The 22,450-nt window shown below is 45.2% G+C and overlaps 1 protein-coding gene across 2 annotated transcripts in view; it reads left to right on the plus strand.

Moving 5' to 3' along the window:
• The first annotated feature begins 5,039 nt into the window (after window positions 1–5,039).
• The window catches only part of NKAIN4 (sodium/potassium transporting ATPase interacting 4), an 84,269-nt gene continuing 66,858 nt past the window's right edge, over window positions 5,040–22,450 (plus strand). For both annotated transcript variants that reach the window (XM_054044905.1, XM_054044906.1), the window contains exon 1: window positions 5,040–5,275. In XM_054044905.1, the coding sequence (XP_053900880.1) occupies window positions 5,222–5,275 (54 nt within the window). In that variant the 5' untranslated portion in view covers window positions 5,040–5,221. The remainder of the gene's footprint in view (window positions 5,276–22,450) is intronic.

Here is a 22,450-nt window from a genome sequence, read left to right on the forward strand (position 1 = left end):
CCATTTTTGTGGCTACTTGGGCTGCCTGTGGTCCCTCTGGCAGAGAGGAGGTGGTAAGATGTGAGCCACTGCAAACTTTCCCAACAGAGTTCCCACCATGGATGGCTTAGCCTCAGGGTCTCTTTTGGCTTCTGATGGCATTCAATCCAGAAACAATCCTGTACAATTGCTCCTTAATTGCCACTCCAATGGTAATCATAGATTACCATAAACAATTAAATAATGAAGAAGTAAAAGAACTCCTGACCTTTGCAACAAATATGGATTCCAGGACACACATTCCCATGATATCTCTTACCTTTCTATCTGGTCCTGAAGTCCTTGAGCAGGCAATATTCCTCCTACTGGCTTCAATAAGAGATCTGGGCATGGCATGATTGTTGAATTGGGCTCATCTGCGTCAGATTTATAGAGTTTCAGGAAAGTCTGGGCATAGCATCATTTCCAGACACACTAAATATAGCTTCCTGAGATAAGCAATAAAGGGGAAAAAAGGAGATTAGCAATACTGCTGAAAATCAACTCAAACAAGCACACTTTCTAGAGTCATGCACACATCAGGCCATGAAAAATGGAGGTACAAGAAAACAATAGACACAGCACTCGGGGATAATACATCAAAAGGGAAGATTACATCAAAACAAAAAATAGGTGTGGATTGGAAATATCCTAGATGATAATGACTAAAAACTCTCTTGATCAGGGGAGAAAACAAAGGGTAAGGATAACAGAAGGAGTAAAGGTTTCAGAGTAGCAGCCGTGTTAGTCTGTATCCGCAAAAAGAACAGGAGTACTTGTGGCACCTTAGAGACTAACAAATTTATTAGAGCATAAGCTGTCGGGGACTACAGCCCACTTCTTCGGATGCATACAGAGTGGAATAAATATTGAGGAGATATATATACACACATACAGAGAGCATAAACAGGTGGGAGTTGTCTTACCAAGTCTGAGAGGCCAATTAAGTAAGAGAAAAAAAACTTTTTTACTACAGGAGAGGCAGCTCCTTCTTCTCTCTATTATTTGTTGCAAAGGCGGTCTTTTCAGGCTGTCGTGGAGTGAGTTGGGCCCTGCCTGGGGAAACCATGATGACATATTTCTAGCCAGCTGTGCTGATGTAACAAGGCCTGATCTAGGATGGGTTCTGTACGATGATTCTAGCAGGGTTAGGCCTTGTGTAGGTTAGGTCCTGTCAGCCGGGGAATCATAGCAACTTTCTATCAAAAAACATGTGTACGTTTATTTGGCAAGAATAAGTGCCCCCAAGATCTGTACGGGGAGGGAATCCTAGGAGCTCGATTACTATGGTGAAGGGGGAGAGGGCATAGGAGAACCTAGGTTTATAGACAGACCCTCCAAAGGAGGAGCTCAACCCTACTGTTTGGAAGGGGAGAGAGTTCAATTGCCTTTATAGGATCATCCCTCCTTTCCTAGGACACTGCAGAGGGCTCTCCCTAAGGTCATGATCTGTGCAGGGATGTGGGAGAAAGGGGCACCTCTGTGCTGGGTTGGGGTCACATACATCCCCTTTCCAAACCCATGGAGCTCCCCTGGATGGAAGTACAGCCTGGGCTTTCTTACTTGGTCTGTGCCACTCTCTTTGCACAGGGACCCCCCCTTTAAGGGGTGCAGGGAACGGAGAAGTCCCTGAGCCAGCTGTGGCCAGAGACGCAAGCCTGAGGAGGACAACAGCCAGGGGCTCAGAGTCATATTTACTGATCAAACAATCGGGGAGGAACTCCACGCAGGGCTCCCTATCTGATTTTCTTCTGCCTTAGGCTCCTGAAGAGGCTGTACTATGGAAAGGGATGACCCAGTTCACAATTCAAAAGACACATGACCTTAGGAAATCAATATTCCTATTAAGAATCCTTCAAGCCACATCCTTAACTCCTCAATCAGGAAAAAAAATCCTATTGACACCCCTCCTGAAATCCCACTGAACTTTTTGCCAGGCAGGAGTTCAGGAGGAGGGTCATCTTTGGGAGCTGAAAACCCTGGACACGGAGAAGTTCAAACATTCTTCATTCTTGGGTGGTTTTAAAGGGCTGTTCTAAAGACCTGATCTGGCCCCTTTGAACTCAACGAGGGCTTTGCTATCGACTACAGTGGGAGCAGGAGCTGGTCCTTAGGGTAAATAAGTCACACGGACCCAATCCTACATACCCTTATTCACTCAGAACCCAATTCAGCAAGACACAAGCATGTGTCTGACTTTCAGCATGTGAATACTCCCAGAGACATCAATGAGATACTCCCATGCTTAACGTTATGTGTCTTCCTAAACTGAAGTCTCAGGTAGTAGGTAATTGAACTAATCATGTGAGAGTGAGGACTACCTGAGTCAGGAAGGGTTTGCAGGATTAGGGTCTGGAAGTGTAACTATCTCCCCTCAAGGAATACTCACCCTCGTGTTGTCTTTTTACCCTTCTTAATAGCCTCTGGAGATTCAGTATGGTTTTCTGATGCACAAAAAGGCCTGATTGACAGTTGCCTTTCTGTCCTGTCTCAGTTTATTAAGATAAAACTGTAGGAGAAGAATCCTTTCTGTGGCAAGCTATTTATTATTTCAGTCCCGCTATGTTTTGCTATTTCTCCACGATGGGTCCTTTGTGTTATAATTTTGTTTGAAAATATTTGCGCCCATGGAGTTTTCAAAAACAGGAGCTGACACAAAGAAAGTAGGAAATTGAAATAAATTACACAGAGGCGAGGTTCTTGCAGACACAGCTGCAGTCCAACCTTTTCCACACTGTTCCCAGCTGATAGCAGAGAATTTGACTCAAACCAGCATAATACCAACCTGTTCCTGTTGTTTTTGAAGTAGCATTTTTACATTCTGATGCCAGGGTGCCTGACCCAAAAGTGCAGCGTGAGACTTCTTTATTCATGTTCTAAAGAATGTTCCCGCTGCATCCATAAAAAATAAAACAAACCTTCAAACATTTCCTGCAAATATAAATACAGCAAAAGCTCCTTAAATCCAGAGCTTTCCAGGCGAGGTAATTTGGTGTTTTCTGTGGGCATATTAGTTTCTGCTGGAATAAAATGTGTTTCATTGTGTTAGAATTGCATTAATTGGTGCATGTCAGATTATGTTCAGTGAACAGGTCAGAAAATTCACTATTTGAAACCAATGGGATTTATGTCCATTTAGAGGTCTAACTTCTTGTTTTAAGTGTTATAGGGACTTTTTTCTTTGTTTGTTTTTTCTTTCTTTCATGGCTGCTGATTTGAATAACAATAGTTAAGTTAATATGAGGTTTTCTCACCACTTTGGGCATAATCCTATTTTTCTTCAGTATAATCAAGGAATGCTTTAATGGGCCATTTGTTTCTTCAGCATCATGATGCCCCAGCTATCACCGTATTCTGACACTACTGCAACAAGTACTCTTTTGCATTTATTTAAAGGAAAAATGCAACTGATCAGTCAAGGTGCCAAAGTCATATTCTGCTCCCAGCGAAGGCAATGGCAAAGCTCCTATTGACTTCAGAGGGAGAAGGAGTAGGTCCAGGGTGGTACACTAAACTTTGCTATTTAGCTTAACAGAACCCGTGGAGGTACCACATTATGATCAAATGGGTCTTTCCCATCTCTTATTTGTGTGATATTATTATCCTGTTGTGTAGGTGATTTGCAGCATGAAGCACGCCATAGATTACCCCAGGGTGTATCTGGCTCATTCCTTGGGCTATGGTGGAGTGGAGGATGGAGCAATGGCTCCCTCTTCTCTGGAGGCCCTTCTACAGAGACTGTGCTTGCAGTTGGCTTTTACAATATCCAATATAAACTGTTGCACCTATCTCTGGGGATTTGCTCTGCCACTTGCTGTCTGGCCTAGTACACTATTCTGGAACTCAGGAGACCTAGGTTCTACTCGTAGCTTGGCCATTGGCTTGCTGGATGACCTTGGGCAAGTCATGTCACCCCTCTATGCCTCCATTTCCCCATCTGTAAAATGGGGATAAGGATACCGACCTCTTTTGTAAAGTATTTTGAGATCTATGGATGAAAAGCACTATATAAGAGCTAGGTATTATTATATGTGATGTGTAAAGATATTTGGATAAGTTTATAGAGATCTAGAATATCTCAAAATGTAGCAAAGCATGTGCTTTGATTGCAGAACTTGGTGCAAGTTAAGATATGACCCATTAAGTCATTTCTACTTCAAACTTCTATTTATTAATGATTCATATGTGATTTATGCCCAAATCTAAAATACTACAAATACTAAAATAAATCAATTAATATGTATGTACATTTTAAAATAATTTTTGCTGTGACTGTTACCCCCTTTTTTTCTATCACAAATATTCTAGTTAACAAGTTTACTGGAAGAAACAGCAAAATAAAGACTAACTTTGAGAAAAGTTTTTTTTTCTCTTACTTAATTGGCCTCTCAGAGTTGGTAAGACAACTCCCACCTGTTCATGCTCTCTGTATGTGTGTATATATATCTCCTCAATATATGTTCCATTCTATATGCATCCGAAGAAGTGGGCTGTAGTCCACGAAAGCTTATGCTCTAATAAATGTGTTAGTCTCTAAGGTGCCACAAGTACTCCTGTTCTTTTTGCAGATACAGACTAACACGGCTGCTACTCTGAAATTTGAGAAAACTGCCACCTTTTCTTAGAGAACTTGCCGAGAGAAAAGGAGGTGAAGCTGGCTGAGTAAATTCATTGCCCCGCACTATTTACAAAGCTCTGCTCACATATGATCACATGCATGTGTGGTACATGCAGAACGGTGGGTCTGTCTGCATATCCTCTGCTTCTACGTGGGCGCTGGGTGCCCCATCAGGAGTAGAAGTCTAGGGTGGGTTTTTGCAGCTACCCAAGTTGACTGGCAGGGCCTGACCCCAATCCCATTGACGTCAATGGCAAGGCTCCCCACACTGCTGGCAAAGATGCTGGATCAGAGCCTCTATCAGGCATTGCCTTTTTAAGATGTGACCCCACACGCCCGCCCTCCTCCCCCTCCTCCCCAGCAAGCGGTTCCCTGGAGGGGGCTCTTTCACTTGCTCCACGACCTCACGGCTGGGAGAGGCAGCTGCTCTCTCAGCCCGGCTGCTGGCAGAGACGGTCCCTGGATGCGGCTGAAGGCAGTTGGACCCGGAGATGGTAGCGGGCAGGTCCCAGTGAACCAGCCCCGCTTCTTGGTCTGGTGCTTTCGGCTTCAAGCGGCTGGAGGGACCCGCTGGGCTTGGGGAGGATGGGATGCTGCACCGGGCGCTGTACCTTGATTTTCCTCTGCACTTTACAGCTGGTGAGTACCCGGGACAATTTCTTTCCTCGCGGCTCTTCCCCACGCCGGGACAATTAGCCGGGTTCTAGCCACCCCCGTGGGGAACCCCCTTCGCACCCCCTTATCCCCCAGGAGGGTGGCGGATCCAGGGAAACTTTTCCACACCGCTCCAGTCCAACTTGATCCGGGAGCCGAATCGACCCGAGTTGGCCCCGATTCCCTACATCCCCAGGCGAAGGGAGTGGATGGAGGGGGGGAGATTGTTGTGTCTGTCTGCGCCCGGATCAACCCTGCTTCTCAAACAGAAGGGGAGCAAGTGAAGCAACTCGCTTTGATTGAGCGATCAGGCACGAACCCGGCAGGGGGCCCAGCCAGCAGGCTCAGAACAAAAGATTCCCGGGATCTAACTCCACTCCCAAAGTGCATTGTTAAGAATTAGGGAGCCCCCGACTTTTGGTGGGTAGATTGCAAATGTAAGTCCCACGCTGCTGCTTTCGTAATAATCGTTTCTTAGAATTATTCATTTTATTACAGTATTGGGTCCCTTTTAACTTTTGATTGATCGTTTGAAAGGGGTGGGGGGAGTCCGGATGTAATCCTGAATTGCCAGTTACTTTTCTTTTCTGGGGTGGCTTCATTGTTTTATTTGTTTATTTAAAGGGGCACCTTTAAAAAGTCTTGAACTTGTAAGGTCACCCTCCTTTAAAAAAAAAAATTAAACCTGATGTTAAAAGTCGAGAATTCTCATAATGATCATCAGCAGCAACAGCAAAAAGTTCAAAAGTGCTGAAATAATCAAGATATCAAAGAGGCCAAAGGTACTAATATATAAGGCTGCAATGAAAGATTAATTTAATATGCACTTCTTCACTGATTGTATGTGTCCATGCATATTTAAAACTACTTATTTAAAACATTCTCCTCATTAATTGTACAAGTATATATAGTCAGAAGCAAACTCCTTTAACGCCTGAAATACTGGTTTTCAGACATCGTGGCTTTCTATCACATCTGCATACATGTCAATGCTGAACTGTGATAAACAAAGGTCTGGTTGTTTTATGATTGTGCATCCAGCTTGTATCTGGAGGTTCCCCTTGTCAATTGCTAATAGGCTGCAGGGTTTCTCTTGCCTTAAAAAGGAAATGCCATTCCTTTATTTAATTGTGAAGCGCGTTTTTTTCTAAATTTGTTTTATTTTGGAGCATAATCTCTAGATCTTGTTGAGGAAAGGAGCCAGTTGATTTTAAACTCAGTAGTAAATTGGTGCCACTGAGTACTCTAGCTAAAACTGTGTTTTGGAATTGTTTACTGTAACAGTAATTTATTTTCCCCGAAGGGACAGTTCTGTGGAAGAAAGAATCTCTCATCTAGCAGAAACTGGGAAGCTGCTAGTTTTTAAAACATAAACCACTGGTCTAAAATTTGGGTGTGGAGAGCAAAGTTTAGGCTATTCATTGTGACTAGCCTAACGAAGAGATGTAAGATTTGACTTGTGGATAAATAAAATAAGGAATGAGGTTCTGTTGTTTGCATGAAGCATATTACTAGACGTGTTTTATGCATCATGATGATAATGATAGTAGTGAGTATTTAGTCTTTTAGTGTGTGTGTTCTTTCCTGTAATTTTTCACCCATACTGTACAGAAGAAAGAGACTGTAACCATGTTAACATTTGAATAAATTCGTGTTTGAACACCTAATTGTCTCTTCAATCCAGCAGTGTATCGTCCTGCTTTTAAAAAAACTGCTGGTGCTGCTCTTATTTTTGACAAGCGTGGGAGTTTTCTGGTATCCAGGATACTGGAACAAAGAACCCCGGACATTTTTTTTCCTTAGGACCCTCCTCCGTGAAGAAAAGAATCAGCTTCTTTGCCCATTCTTTAGCAAGTTTGGATGCCTCTATCTTGGCGATTTCCCATGGCATTTGCCTTGGTAAACTGGTAGAGATGAAAAATGTAAAGTATGGGGAGGGAATTCCTGAAACTGTGTCCTGATGAGCATGTGATCATAAGCTGTTGGCTAAACTCCCAGTAAGTTACTGGGGGAAGCTGTGAGACCTTTTCCTGCTACATTTCCAGCTCTCCTTGTGTGTAAATTGTCACGTCATTTATTCAGCAATATAGCTAAGTGAGCTGCAATAGAATGAGATACTGTACGTAATGGAATCAATTAATACAAAAACCAGAAGCGATCAGACCATCATCATTAATAAATTATAAAGATGTGAACTTTCTTTGATCGTCGCATGTCTCTGTTCTGTTTCACTTGCTATTTTGATCTCTCTATATTCTTCCCTTAGTATTTCCAGATACTGTGCTTCCCACAACAAAAGTCCTGGAGTGAAATCTTGGCTCTACTGAAGTCAATGAGAGTTTTGCCGTTGACGTCAGTGGGGTAAGAATTTCACCCCTGGTACTTCAAACCTGAATTGCATGCTTTTATACTACTTTGTTTGGAAACTGCACATTCTACTATATATTTCTCTAGTGCAATAACTGACTTTATTGGGAGTTTTTATAAATAATAAATACAAGAAAAGCAAGAGTTCAATTTGCAATGGCTTGTGGAGGTCCTATTACTCCTTATGTGCAAGTAGTTGGATAACTGTCAGTTGTGCGTGGAAGTGTTCACAGATTCTGAAATGTTCACAAATTATAGCACAATTGTATGCCTGAAAAAATAAAATATCTGAGTATATTAATCATTGTTGTTTGTTGTTCTCCTGATTAAAAACTGGATAGCAGAAGTAACAACATGTGAATTAGGTGATCACCTACACCCCATGAATGCCAAATAGATCACCAGCAATGCACAGGCTGCAAACTCTTTGTCTAAACTATATAGAGCAAGCTAATGAATATGTTTGAAGATAATCAGGATTGAATCCCAGCTGATTTGCTGATCAGAAAGAGGCTACATTTGTAATGAATAATTTGACTAACTCTAATCTTAAACTGTCGTGCACCTGAACATTCCAAATTAAGGTTTTGCTCCTTCGTGGCTTTGTACTGGTGAGCATAGTGAATGAAAGGGCTCTTCTGGTGCTCTTCTTCCCTGCCACCCCTATGCGGGCAGCAGGGCAAGGTAGCACCACTGGTCATGATCCAGCGTGGCCTTCAATGGAACTTAAGCACAAGCTTAATGTTAAGCACATGCTTACGTGTGTTGCTAAATCAGGCCCATAATGCACAGAATGTATGAAGTGGGCTCAGTTAACATGCAGCCTGCCCCTCACATTCCTAAGGGGGAACCCATATTCAGTAGGTTGATGGCTAGCTACTAATACACCTACCCTGTAATACATTTCTGCTCCGGACAGAAAGCTTTGTTACTCCCACAGCATGGTGCCCCAGATCTGCCTGCAGAAAACCACAAGGCAGTATCTTTGGTCCCCATCACTGTGCCTGTCAAGGGAGGGTTTGGTTCTAGGATTGGCAATCTGGCCTTTTAATTCACACTGTAAGGGCCCAGTAGTGTGAATTAAGGATGGATGGACACAACTGATTTTATTGTCTTTACATCCCTTTAACTCAGAAACGAATGTTACCCGAATGGACTCCGCCTCCCTCCCCCCCATGAATCTTTGTTGAAATAAGAATATTAGGAAAAGCTTAAGCAAAACCTGAACAAGTTGTATCTTTTCCCAGTGAGGGAATGGGACCCGGACTCCATCCATGTGAAGTTTGTTAGAGAAATGTGCAGTATAGAAATTAATGATAGAAAAGATTTCTAGTGCAGGATTTCACAACCTATGTGGAATACTGCAGAGAGCATCACTAGGGGACATCCACCAGGACCCCCAAAACATTGTGGGATTGGTGGGTCCCAGCAAAAAACCATGGACAGTTCAGTTGCTAGGTTCCAGACAGGAAAAATGTTAATAACTGGTGATCCAGTCCTTCCTCCCTGCCAGGAAGCAGATTGTTCACAATAGTATATTTCTTCGAGTAATAAGTGATTGTGTGTGCTGACGGCGCCATCTGAATTTATTTCAACCAGACCAGGCATGGAAAAATTCCCTCCCTCCCCATAATCTGTCCCAACAAATCAAGTAATTGTTGTTTAAATTCAGTCCATGGTTTGGGAGTATAGATGCCAAGCATAAACCTGGAGGCAATTTTACAAATACATTTAGAACCCCTTCTTCTCAGAGGCTCTAGATGGAAAAAATGACAAACATTTCCCATTAACAGTGAGAGAGGAGCCCACACAGAATTTCTACTCACAGAAACAAACCCAAAATAACTATATCCATGTATTTATTTCTTCTTTCTGTCTCTCTCCTTCTCCCCCCACTCCCCAACCTCTTTTTCTGACAATGTCTTTTTAATCTCTTACAGAAGTGGGTGATCAATTCTGGAAACTATCTGAAACCAGTATAGATCCTTCTCTAGCAACCTTCTCTAATGACTAACATGGCCGTATCAGCTTGATCTAGCAGAAAGTTGATAAACTAAAACACTGGAAAATGTTTAAAAAGGTACACTGGCCTTTGGGATTGCACAGGGTGTAAATCAGAACAGAATATGGCCAAAAAATGAACGAACATGTAAAATATTTGAACTTTATGAAATTTATAAACTTCCCACTCCATTTCCTACATTAAAGGTAGCAACAGACCTGGATGCTGATTTTTAGATCCACCCACTCTCAATCCCCAACACAGGCAAAATTTGGATTCACATACAGGTCCCAACTTTGCCGCTGGCTCTTGGCCCCTCTTTATATATTGAGCTGAACCAAGCAGCCCAAAACTTTGGGGAACTTCACCAGCCTGTCAGCTGTAATTCATATGCTCCTTGGGGCAGGAACTATCTCTTTGATGTCCTACAGTCCCAAGCACACTGTCTGCCCTGAATAGCAATCAAGTACTAGACTCTGCTAGGCCTCTACATGAGTGGGGGTTGGGAGAGAGGGTATAAAGAGCCTTCCCCTGCACTTTGCGTAGCCTGGCTAAGAGCCAAGTGGAAGTACATTCCCTGAACTTTTGGAAGTAGAGGGATTGCTCCCTCGCTATTCTCTGGGGGTGCCCAGAATGCCAAAGTTGTGTGGGAGGAGGAGGCAGGGACATTCTCACCTTTGCCCTCCCACACAACCAGCCCATGGAGCAGAGACAGCACTGCTGGGAGAGTTAGATACATCCCCTGAAGAGGTACTGTATGCTCCCTGAGGCTCCCCCAGATGGTATCATAGATACATAGGCATGTAGGGCTGGAAGGGATGATTTCACACAGTCGCTAATGCCGTGCTGTGCCTAACTGGCAGATTTGAACCCAGAGTAGTTAAAACAAAAGCAGGTGCCCAAATCAGCAGTGTGCCCATTGCTTATCATACTGATCAGAATCATCTCATTGTTACCTTGTGCTCCCCCAGCTTTTTATCACCTTCACCTGTTGACTCTCACCTTATACTTAGATTGTAAATGCTTCAAAGCAAGGGCTGTCTTTTTGTTATGTTTGTACAGCTCCTAGCACAGAGGGGCCCTGGTCCCCATCTGTGGTCCTGAAGCACTGCCACAAATTATACAATAAGTATAAGAGACACATTAAACAGAAGCTGTTTCCTGAGTGCGAATGCCAGACAAAGTAAAGTTAAGGCTGTGGCAATAACAGGCTTGGTGTAAAAATTTCCACTGAAACCGGTCTTTGGTGGAAAACTGAGGTTTTGATTAAATGAATGTCATCATGGCAAGTGTCCGCTTTCCATGGACAATTTTGAGTTTTCGTCATAATCCCAAAAACGTTTTGGCTGAAAACGTTCCAGTTTTGGTTGGTTTGTTTTTTGACAAAAAGTCAAAATTTTGTGTGGAGAAAAGCACAGTTCTCCAAGCCGTTCTCGTCAGTAATGATTCGGACAGGGCGTTCCACTGCAAAGCAGGAGAGCAGCACAAGTGCAGTGTTTCTTGTGCAATATTTAGTATTTCAAAGGTGCTTGCATCCAGAGTTCACATTGCTCAGACAATCCAGATTCATACTTCCCACTGTTGGAGTAGCTTGCCAGTGACTCCCAGGAATCCTATGCTTTTGTGTTCTCTAAACCAACCCATTCCAAGGTTTCAGACCATGAATGGAATCTAGGAAAGTCCAAAATAAAAACAATTCCCTCCACCCTTCAACCTCTTTTTCTTAAAGTGTTTTTGCACAAGCTTGGTCTGATTCTTTTGTGATCTTCTTGTACATTTTAAATGGGTTGGAAGCACAAATAAGTCACAGCAGAAATTCTTCTCTGACTTCTGCCACTGTGCTGATGGACGTGACGTTATGCTGTGGGTTTATACTATATTCTGGGGTTGTGTGTAATTGGATTGTACTGTTATTTTTCTAACTGTATTTCATCCCACATAATTAGGGCCCAACCAAATTCACGGCCATGAAAAAAGCATCACGGACCATGAAATCTGGTCTCCCCCCATGAAGTCTGGTCTTTTGTGTGCTTTTACCCTATGCTATACAGATTTCATGGGGGAGACCAGTGTTTCTCAATTTGGGGGTTCTGACACAAAAGGGAGTTTTGGGGGGGTCACAAAATTATTTTGGGGGGGTCACCGTATTGCCACCCTTACCTCTGCACTGCTTTCAGAGCTGGGCAGCTGGAGAGCGGCGGCTGTTGACCAGGCGCCCAGTTCTGAAGGCAGTGCCCATCAGCAGCAGCACAGATGTAAGGGTGGCAATGCCATACCATGCCACCCTTCTGTGCTACTGCTGGCAGTGGCTCCGCCTTCAGAGCTGGGCGCCCGGCCAGCAGCTGCCGCTCTCCAGCTGTCCAGCTCCGAAGGCAGCACCGCCACCAGCAGCAGTGCAGAAGTAGGGGTAGCAGTACCGTAACCCCCCTGCCCCCAATAACCTTGCAACCCCCCACAGCTCCTTTTTTGGGTCAGGACCCCTATAATTACAACACTGTGAAATTTCAGATTGAAATAGCTGAAATAATGAAATTGACGATTTTTAAAAATCTATGACCATGAAATTGACCAAAATGAGCCATGAATTTGGTAGGGCCCTACACATAATCCAACCTGTTGTGACAGATTTATAACTAAACCAAGAACTTCATTTGGGACTATATATATTATGTGATTAAATCCACTGGTGGTATATAGCAGGGGTCGGCAACGTTTGGCACGTGGCTCGCCAGGGTAAGCACCCTAGCGGGCCAGGCCAGTTTATTTACCTGCTGACGCAGCAGGTTCGGCCGATCGCGGCCCCCATTGGCTGCGGTTCGCCGTCCCGGGCCAATGGGGGCGGCGGGAAGCGGCGCGGATGAGGGATGTGCTGGCTGCGGCTTCCTGCCGCCCCCATTGGCCCGTGACGGCGAATCTCCGCGTCAGCAGGTAAATAAACTGGCCCAGCCCACTAGGGTGCTTACCCTGGCGAGCCGCGTGCCGAACGTTGCCGACCCCTGGTATATAGTATGGTTAGCCTTGCTGCACTGAGTGTAAAAAAGTCCAACCTGGCCAAACACAAGAATATCCTCTTCAGACTCAAAACAACTTCTCGCTCCTGCTGCTTTCACTCTAGGTGCCTTGTCTGATTTCTTTAAATTTTACTTTGCCACTGGGATGAGATCACTGGAGATGCAACTTCATGGGTATTTCCTTTATCACCATATTCCCTGCACTTTTCAGCTGCCCCTTGTTTAGGTTTTCCTGTTCATATCACCTCTGTGCTTTACCGTTCATCTCTCCCTTCTCTCCGTACATTTGAGCCTTTACGACACAGCTCTGCCAACAGACCGGGGCTTGCCTTTCTTTGCACTGGGCTTGTTTCTGCAACCCTTACTCACATTGAGTAGTAAGTACTCAAACAAACAATCTCATTGAACTCAACAGGATTATGCCCATGAGTAGTTTGATACTCAGGGTAAGGGCTGCAAAACTGGGTCAGTTATAAGTAACAGATAAAGAGAACCTCACCTGAGTTTTGGCATATAAAGCAATTAAGGTTATTTGGGACCTGGATCCACCCAAAACTTTGGGGGCCCCCAGGCTGACTTTTCCCCAGTGGCTCTCATTTTTCCTCCCACCTCTGAGGCCCTGCTGATAAAATCCATCCCACTTCATGTATCTGGCTGGCAACTGTCACAGCCTTGCCTGGCCACAGCCTGCTGCTCTGTTCTCATTTGTTTCTTCTGATGGGCCTCTATGCCTCCAAGGCACAGATTTTATAGATTTTGCCTCTTAATCCAGCCCTACTGATGGATTTTATTTATAAACTGTCCTGCCCCCATTCCCAAAAGAGAGAGAGAAAATAAAAAGACAAGGCCTAATCAGTGGCGCATAGGATGCAAACAGGCTGTGCCTTGCACCGCTCCATTTTATCATGTGACCTCTTTCCCATGCTCTGTCCGGTTACCCCATATGCTATGCTGCGTTCTTCATAACTCTTGCGCTTAATTAACTGCTACATGGGCAGGTGAATGTGAATACAACAGCACAAGATGATCCTGGAGGGGAAAATAGCGGGCCCCGGTGGCAGCAGATTATCAGGCTTCCATTTCTGCTTACAGCGTAAAGAAAAGATGAGTCCAAATAACAAAGACAAGGAACCTCTCTAGCTGCATTGGAGAGAACATTATTAGGTAGGTCCGGAATTGTGAAATGTTTCTGTGAGGAGTGGAGTGACCCTGGTATTCTTCATTCTCTTTCCCACCCCTCCATCCCTGAAATGTATCATACCAGCTTGAGGTGTAGCTCATCTCTACAGATCTGCACTCTGCTTTGTGGTTTACTTTCTTTTATTTTCCATAAGAACGGACAAGGGTCTGTTGCTATCCCAGGGTTCAGCCCCTTTGCTCTTTGCAGTGTCTGGGCGCTGGCTCAGATGGAATGGCACTGGAAATGGGGCGGTCAGCTCAAGGGAACATCCAGGGTAGCTCAGTGACATCCCACGAGCAGAGCTGAGGTTGTTCCAGTGTGTGTTACATAGGAGACTAGGTACATTTTCACTGGTATGTAAAAGGCAGCATTTCCAAGCACCTGCTGCAGGGGACTGTCAAACAGGAGATCTGGGAAGGATAAATTAGAGAGCAAAAGGCCTGATTCTCATTTCTGCTACACCGGGGTAAATCTGGAGTAACTCCACTGCAGTAGGGATAGTCTAAAGTGTTGCTCATGACCTATTAAATCCTAAATGACATGGGACATGCCTATTCCCCACTGATGTACCACCACAGTTGTGAGCAATGAAATTCGTTCCGCCTTCTTATAAAAGAGAAGATGGGGACAGGGCATTACCAGCAGAGGGCCTCAGTCTTTGGGACTTGTTCCCGCTCGCCACATGGTCCAAAACAGCCCGAACAGGACGACTAGTGCTGGTTGAAAATTTTCTGTCTAAATGTTTTTTGATAGAACACTGGTTATCGACAAAATGAAAATCTCCACAGAAATAGAGTCATCATATGGCCTGTTTTGGCCGGGACAGTCCCTTTTTAAAGCCCTGTCCCGGACATTCCAACTTTTTGACAAAAACTGGCATTTGTCCTGTTTGCTCTTGCCAACAGATCAGTTGCCAAGATCAAACAAACTAATGCCCAGTTCACAAAAAATATTGGGTGTGTCCCCCTAGGGGGGTGCAGAGGAACGTTGGAGGGGGGCAGTAACGCAAGGTGCCAGGCAGTGGGGCTCTGGGGTCAGCCCCAACCCCAGGTGGCACAAGGTTCAGCCCCAGCCATGAGCGGCACGGGGCTCAGGGGGGCACTCAAGCCCCAGCAGGGGCTCGGGCGCTCAGCCCAGTCCCAGCCGTGGGCGGCACAGGGCTCAGGCATTCAGGCCAAGTCGTGAGTGGGAGGTGGCTCTGGCGAGCCCTGTACAGGGTGGTGGTGGTGTGTGGCTTGGGCGAGCCCCGAACGTCCTGATTTTACTTTAGGAAATATGGTCACCTACACAGAAAGTCCCTGCTTTCCTCAAAAATTTTGGATTTTTTCTGTCTGGCAACATTTCTGGCAAAAAAACCACCAAAGATTTGTTAGTATTCTGCAGCGCTTGTCCAAAATTGGTTGTCAAAACCTGCAATGTTTTCAGTTATCTTTTTTTAATGAAAAGTTTAAAAATTTCACTACAATTTTTGACAAAAATGAAAAATGTTTTGGTGTTTGTCAAAATTTTCCATGAGAAACACCCTCCCCCCTTTTCCATGCAGCTCTATTGCTAACCTTTTGGGCACTCTGCAAACCATTAATCTGATGGGGTTTTGCAAGAAGAAGGAGGATATTTTCCTGCAGTGGAGAAAAGAAGGGAGAAATGAGCTGTTTCATTGCTTTGGTTAATCAGTTATCTGTGTAGGAGTATTGAATGGGTTTTGGACATTTTTTTATTATTTAAATCTAAAAAAAATGAAATCAAAACCAATTTATGCAGTATCTTTAGTCTGAAGCATTCAAAAGTAATTATTCAGGCCCCCCAAAATCATGAAATTGGCTTAAAAAGCATGAGATTTAAAAAAATAATGAATTTGGGGTTGAGATTTATTTGGCCTTCTGGTTCTTGAGCATTTAGTGTTCACATTTTCAAGCTTTTCTTTGCCACCAAGAATCTTGCTCTAAAACAAAAAACCAGAAACAAAAAAAGCTGAGATTCTCTGTGGATAACATGACTCCCAGAATTGGGGCTCTCGGAGCAAAAGCAGATTTTGTGAAATCCATGATAAAGCCGTAAGAGTAGGCAGCACTGTTTCTCTGGATTTTCACTGGGACAGCTGCGATCAGAACGTGACCCTAAATGTCTATGTAAACCGATAGAGAACAGAAGTTTGATGTCAATTGCACTCTGAGTTTTATATATTTTAATTTGTCTCTTTAAGGGGGAAATCTAATAACAAAGGATCGTGTCCTCACATGGGTGTAAATCAGCATAACCCCACTGACTTCAATTATGCTGATTTGTACCAGCTGAGGAGCTGGCCCAAACTGCGTTTTCCAAGCAGTACTTTTGGCCTCATTTATAAAAGGGCAAAATTGCGATTTCCCTCGTGTCTGTGGCTTGCCATCAGTACAGCTGCTTCGGTGTCAGGATGCTAGACATAGGTATGTTGCTTAGCAGAGAAACTGATGCCCCAGATTTTCATTATGTGGTGAGGACTCAATGCAGAAATAAAGACAGCAGCTTTTTATGATCCCTCTTGTCTATCACTTCCACTTCTCCCGCATGTTGTTTGGGTGAATCCAAGTTGAGTAATTTATGCATCAATTTCACTGCCACCTTTCTTCTGAAATTATGATATGTAAACTGTGGTCTCAAATGCCATCTGCCATGGCTTAATGAAAATATAATGTGAGAATCAATGCACCAGCTTGCCTCTGTCACCTGCTCATAGAAGGCAAACAATTGGCACTGTTGTGCCAGCTTCCTTTGCCACCTTTCAGTGACCGGCCGACTCAGCAGGAAAATGCACCAGCTGTTCTCAGATCCGGAGCTTGACTAATAAAGTTTTTTGCTTTCTCCCTCATTTTTTTCCCCCTCTAGGAATACATTCTGTTCCCAAATAGTTGGAACTAATTGAAACCTGAACAGTCGTCATACTTTCTGTGCTGGTGAGGAGAGGATATACGCTCCAGCCAGGTCCAGATTTTCTGAAAAATTGGGAGCACAGTTCTGTGGCTAACTTCTGCAGGGAGTGATCCGCTGAGACATGCAACAGGACTTGTGCATACAGACACCTGACTTGCATGCATGATTGTGCACCTAGGGACAGATTCTCAGCCCCTGTCTACTCCCCTTTGTGCTGCTCCAATAGAACAAAGGAGATGTAGAGATTTCCCAAAGGCTGCTGGGGATTTCCCTGGCATAAGGGTATCCCCTGGTGACCTGCTTTACACTGCCTGTTCCCCCAGAAACTCCAAATAGGGGGTTCTGGTGCATGGGGGTGTAGTGATGCAGGACTCACCCCTGCAGCGCCTCCTGCTGGTCTCTCAGGGAATTAGCTTCCAGCCTCCAGAGCGCCCTCTGTTGGCCAATGTCTAGCTACCGCTGGGCCCCTGTGTCCCTCCCAGACCCTGGTGTCCCTTTCCACTGGGGTGCTGCCCCGTGGCAGTAACCTCACAGTCTCTGGGTCTTCCCCTTCCAGGAGAACCCCCACCCCCTATCCCCACCTCAGTATATGGCTACTGCCCAGTCCCCATCTAGCCCCCATTCACTGGGGCAGGCTGCAGTATATAAGCCACTCATCACCGGCAATGGGGGTATAGACCTGCTGCCTCTGTCTACCCTTGGGCTGTCCTCTGCAATCCCAGTACCTATTTGGCTTTAGACTAGGCCGGCAACCTGGGGGGTTTCCAGACCAGAGTCCCCCAGCTCCTCTGGCCTTCCCCCAGCCCTGCTCTACCTCAGATACCTTGGTACACTCCCCAGCAGCCAGGTCCCTCCCTCTCCAAAGGCGAGAGAGAGTGTGTCTGTGTGTTCCTAGCCCACTGCCCTCTTATAAGGGCCAGCTGGGCCCTCATTGGGGTGTGGCCATAGCTGAGGCTGCTTCCCCAATCAACCTGGGCTGCTTGCCTCCAGCCACAACCCTCTCCTGGGCTGTTTTAAGCCCTTTATGACAGGAATGGGTGACCACCCTGCTACAAGGGGTCAAGGAAAGGGCTGTGATTTGGTACTTTTGGGCTATTGAAAGGGTCCAATTCCAGTTGACATACGCCAAGATCACCAACAGTGCTGTCAGTTTTAACTGTTTCTCTGTGACATGGACACCTCTCTCACCCCACTTCCTGAGAAAAGTCATTTTGCTTTGACTTTTATGGGTCCTCTGTCAGATAGTAATGACTTTGGGGTGTCACTCACTTGCAGAAGATCAGAGCTGGTACCCTTGAGGTGAAAGGCTCTGTACTTCATGGCCAATCCCATGTGCCAGCCAGACCCCAGCCATACAGATAAATGATGTAAGGATTCAGCGTTACTGAGGAGAGTTTGGTTAAACTTCCCATCAAGAGCAAAACATACTCGGTAAAAAGGGATCTTGGTACTTAAATGCATATGTAGCTATTAGTGAATGTACAGTAAGCACACACAGCAAGGGAGATTTCCTCTTATCAAATGTTTCATATGACCTCTGCTTGGGTGATAATGCTGCATCTCCAATGGGAAAGATCATGGCAAGTGCCCTCACATGGAGACGGCGCTACCTGCTGAGCTTCTGGGTGGTTGGGAGCGGGGGGGGCAAAGTTTTGCGTGAATAGTCTGGAATCAAACCCAATATGTTCCCAATTTATGGCCTCGCCAGGGAGAGAAAGCCATTTTGAATAGAACAGGCAATACAATTATTGTGGCGTCACAGAAATGATGCCCAAGCATGACAAGTAAGGACATAACCAAATAAGATGGTAATTAGGTTCTCACCGAGCTCCAGACTGGTCCATCTTCTTGGTGACAAGACTAGATTCTGAGTACTACAGGCAAAGCTACAGGCAGACAATGACACGCTATTAATTGCAGTGAAACTGTTTATCCCTGAGGATGAACACACCAGAGACAGCACCCTATGCAAGGTTACACTCAATTTTATAAGTTCCTCATGGGTAATAAAATACCCTGTCCCCATCTTTAGTGTCCTTTATCACCTTCTTCTCTGTTCAGCTGACGCTGTGCTTATAGATGAACCATCTCAGAGGGATAGTGCTTCCAGAAGATAATTCAGCAGCAACCATTTTACTGGTCCTGGGCTGTGGCCAAGGTGTCGCCCCACATCCAACCAAGCTCTCCACAGTAAGGCATAACCCTTACATCATTTAGCTGTCCAGCTAGGGAACTGGTTGGCACATGGGATTGGCAATGGAGTACAGAGCCTTTTACCTCAAGGGCACCAGCTCTGATCTGGCCTTCTGTAGGCACATGACATCACAAAGTCATTACTATCCGACAGATGATACATAAAAGCCAAAGTAAAATTTAAAAAAAGACTCAACATTTTTTGTTTGAATATTAATGTTAGTGGTGGCCCTGGAGACTAAAGTCCTCTGTTTATCCATAGAACAGAGCAACTGTTCTTGCAGTGTTTCTATTAGGGACTGGAAAAAGTACTTCCAGATCTTTGCCCAACTTTGCAGACTCAGCACATCTCAGTAGATTGAATGCGCATATGAACTCTTGGATGGTTATCCAAACCAAACCCAATTCCAAACTTTTTGGGATTGGCCCATAGTTCCAAATAAACTCTTTAGGCAATTGGTCCCATGTGTGAAGTTAAGAACTGGTGCACATGTGCAGTATATGTCTGCTAAGTACATATAGTAAACTGTATTTTGTGACATGATAGCAGGAAAGAAAATACACCCAATTATAGTTTGTACATATAAAATTACTGTAGAAATCTGATTATCCGAATTTCTTAGACACTCTAAATACGTTCAGATAACTGGGAGTCTGGATAATCAGACTGGGGGATATGCTGGCAGTTCACTAGAAAGGAAGGTTCAGATAGTGGGAGTACATATAACTGAGGTTTTACTGTATGTATTTTACTTACATTATCTGCATTTAAGCATGCAGAGGAGAGTGAAAATTGGGGACCAGAGACACAGATAACAGGATTACGATGCTTAAAACAGACACTGTGAAATTAATTAAGGTATTTCCCACTCCACCTCTCCCCTGCCTCCACCTCATTCCTCGTTGTTAAGAAGGAAACATGTTTAAAGAAAGCCAGTGACTGACTTGCTGTGAGGACAATTAGTATCTGCCTGCCCAGAATGTCCTTTCAGACACTCGCTTGCTACTCTGTATAGTGATTGAGCGGATGCTGACAAATAATACAGTTTGCTCAATTAGGATCCAAGACCCCAACTAGCCACTTATTAAAACACCCCCTTCTCCTCCAACATGCAGCATGAAAGGATGAATAGCTGATCGGAGTGTTGAATAGCTGGTGGCTTATTCCCTAGACTGCAGATTGGTGTAATTTTATTTACCTCTGCATTAGGACTGGATGATACTAGAATGGCCGGGCAGGGGTGGGTGGGCAGAGCTGTCCAGCTGTGCTGGAGCAATACGTTCTGATTCACTGAATGTGCCTAGGTGGTTTATAGCAGGATTTCTTTCTTCTGAAAGGCCAGTCCTGTTGACATCAATGACTGAGTTGCAGATACTCAGCACCTCTTCAGTGGGCCTCCATTCTACTTCAGTCTGCTGCACTGACAGAACCCAAGTGAACCCCCACGTTTCCCTTCACCCTCAGCTACTGTGGTCAGTAGCTATTCATCTAACATTACAGTGAACACATGATCATTATACACTTGGGTGTTTCATGATTTGGGGAACATCTCTGCCCCCTAGACCCTGAATGAAATTCATCCATGGCAAAAAAACAGTGCAGTTCCTATTGGCGCCAAGGGGAGTCCTGACCACTCATGCCAGGGCTGAATTTGACTTTCTCTCTGCAGTTCTCTTCTGTCAAGCTTCCAAAGGCTAAAACCATTTGCCCTTTACTCTAGGTGGCCTCCCGTTATGCTGCTAACACACAATTTGCCACACATACCTGCACTTCCTGTTTTCTTGTAATTAACCTTCAGGATTTGACCCAGGAGCAAATATTAAATTTCAGCAGCTCCCAAACAGGGCATGTTGTGCCTCCTGGATTTCTGCTTCATGTGGCAGGTTTGATGGCAGGGGATAGCAGATCATGTTCTGTGCAAATACAGACAATTGTAAGCACTTTGGGGCAGGGACCACCTATTTATGCTGTATTTGTACAGCACCTAACACAATGAAGCCCTGATTCATGACTGGGGCCTCTAGATACTGCAGTAATACACCCCTGGCTAGATCAGACAGTAACTTTGTACTGGCTTTATAGGGGCATGTAGCTAACAATAATTTGTAAAAGGAAATCTTCCGGGGACAATACTGGAGGGAGGCTGGGTCTTTGGGTGGCCAGAGAAGGTGGAGGTTATATATATATATATTCTGGGGATTTTTAGGGAGGAGAGAGGACCTGTAGACCTTTTCTCCTTTCTTCAGGGGGCATCTCCTGCACATTCTCCATCAGGAGAATCTCCAGACTTGTACTCTGTTGTGTCTCTCTCCTGGGAATTGAGAAGGTTTAATGTTTTTCCTCCATCTCTCTGTGTACCCCTGAGAGTCCCAGTCTGCAGTCTCACAGTGTGTTCTCCATCACTGAGAAGTCATTTCTCTCACACACACTTGCCCATTATTTCTCTCTCCCCCTACCAAAGCTCAGGGTTCACTCAGTGCAGTTACTGTCCTGCTGTTGGCAGGAATCCTGACCATCAGTAAGAGCTGCTACCCTGCAACTAGGTCTCCGGCTGGTCTCCCAGGATCCCGCAATAGCTGCTGTGGAGAGCAGAACCTCTTCTGGTCTGTCTACACAGCAACCAAACACCCGCGGCTGGCCTGTGCCAGCTAACTTGGGCTCATGGGGCTTGGGCTGCGGGGCTGTTTCATTACTCTACAGACTTCCAGGCATGGGCTGGAGTCCGAGCTCTAGGACCCTGCAAAGTAGGAGGGTCCCAGAGCTTGGGGTCCAGCCCAAGTCCAGAAGTCTATACAGCAATGAAACAGCCCTGCAGCCGGAACCCCACGAACCCGAGTTGGCTGGCACGGGTGAGCCGGGGTTTTTTCTTTGCTGTGTAGACATACCCTTCAAGGTATAATGCCCAAGCCCCTTAAAGGTGCAGTTCTCCACAGCTGCCCTCCCACTGCTAGCTCACCACTAATGACTGCAGAGGCACAGAACACTCACTCTCTTAATGTCCCACTACAGTGGCAGGGATAGCAGTTCACAAGACCTTGTGTAGAAACTTGGGACTTTCCTGGCCGGACCCGGACTGCTGGCTGCTATGTGTGTGTGTTGCTTCCGTGTTTGGAGGTGATGGTTGAGGCACAAACCCCATCAGTCACTAGCTAGTACCACAGAAATCAGCCAACAAATGATTCCAATTGAATGAGAGAAAATGAGGTCTTTGCCCCTGTGTCACTGGAGCAGGCTTGAGTAAGGAGCCCTTTTCACCTAGAATGGGTTTGCATGCTGCTTCCCTCCACCAGAGCAAATGGATTGGATGTAATCAGGGCCGGCTTCAGATTTTCTGCCGCCCCAAGCGGCGGAAAAAAAAAAAAAGCCGATCGTGCCGCTCCATTCTTTGGTGGCAGTTCGGCGGCGAGTCCTTCACTCCCTCTCTTCCTCTTCGGCGGCACTTCGGCGGCAGCTCAAAGAGGAAGAAAGGGACTGAGGGACCCGCTGCCGAATTCCC

The sequence above is a fragment of the Malaclemys terrapin genome, chromosome 12, assembly GCF_027887155.1.
Source record: "Malaclemys terrapin pileata isolate rMalTer1 chromosome 12, rMalTer1.hap1, whole genome shotgun sequence".
In the NCBI taxonomy this organism is placed as follows: domain Eukaryota; kingdom Metazoa; phylum Chordata; order Testudines; family Emydidae; genus Malaclemys; species Malaclemys terrapin.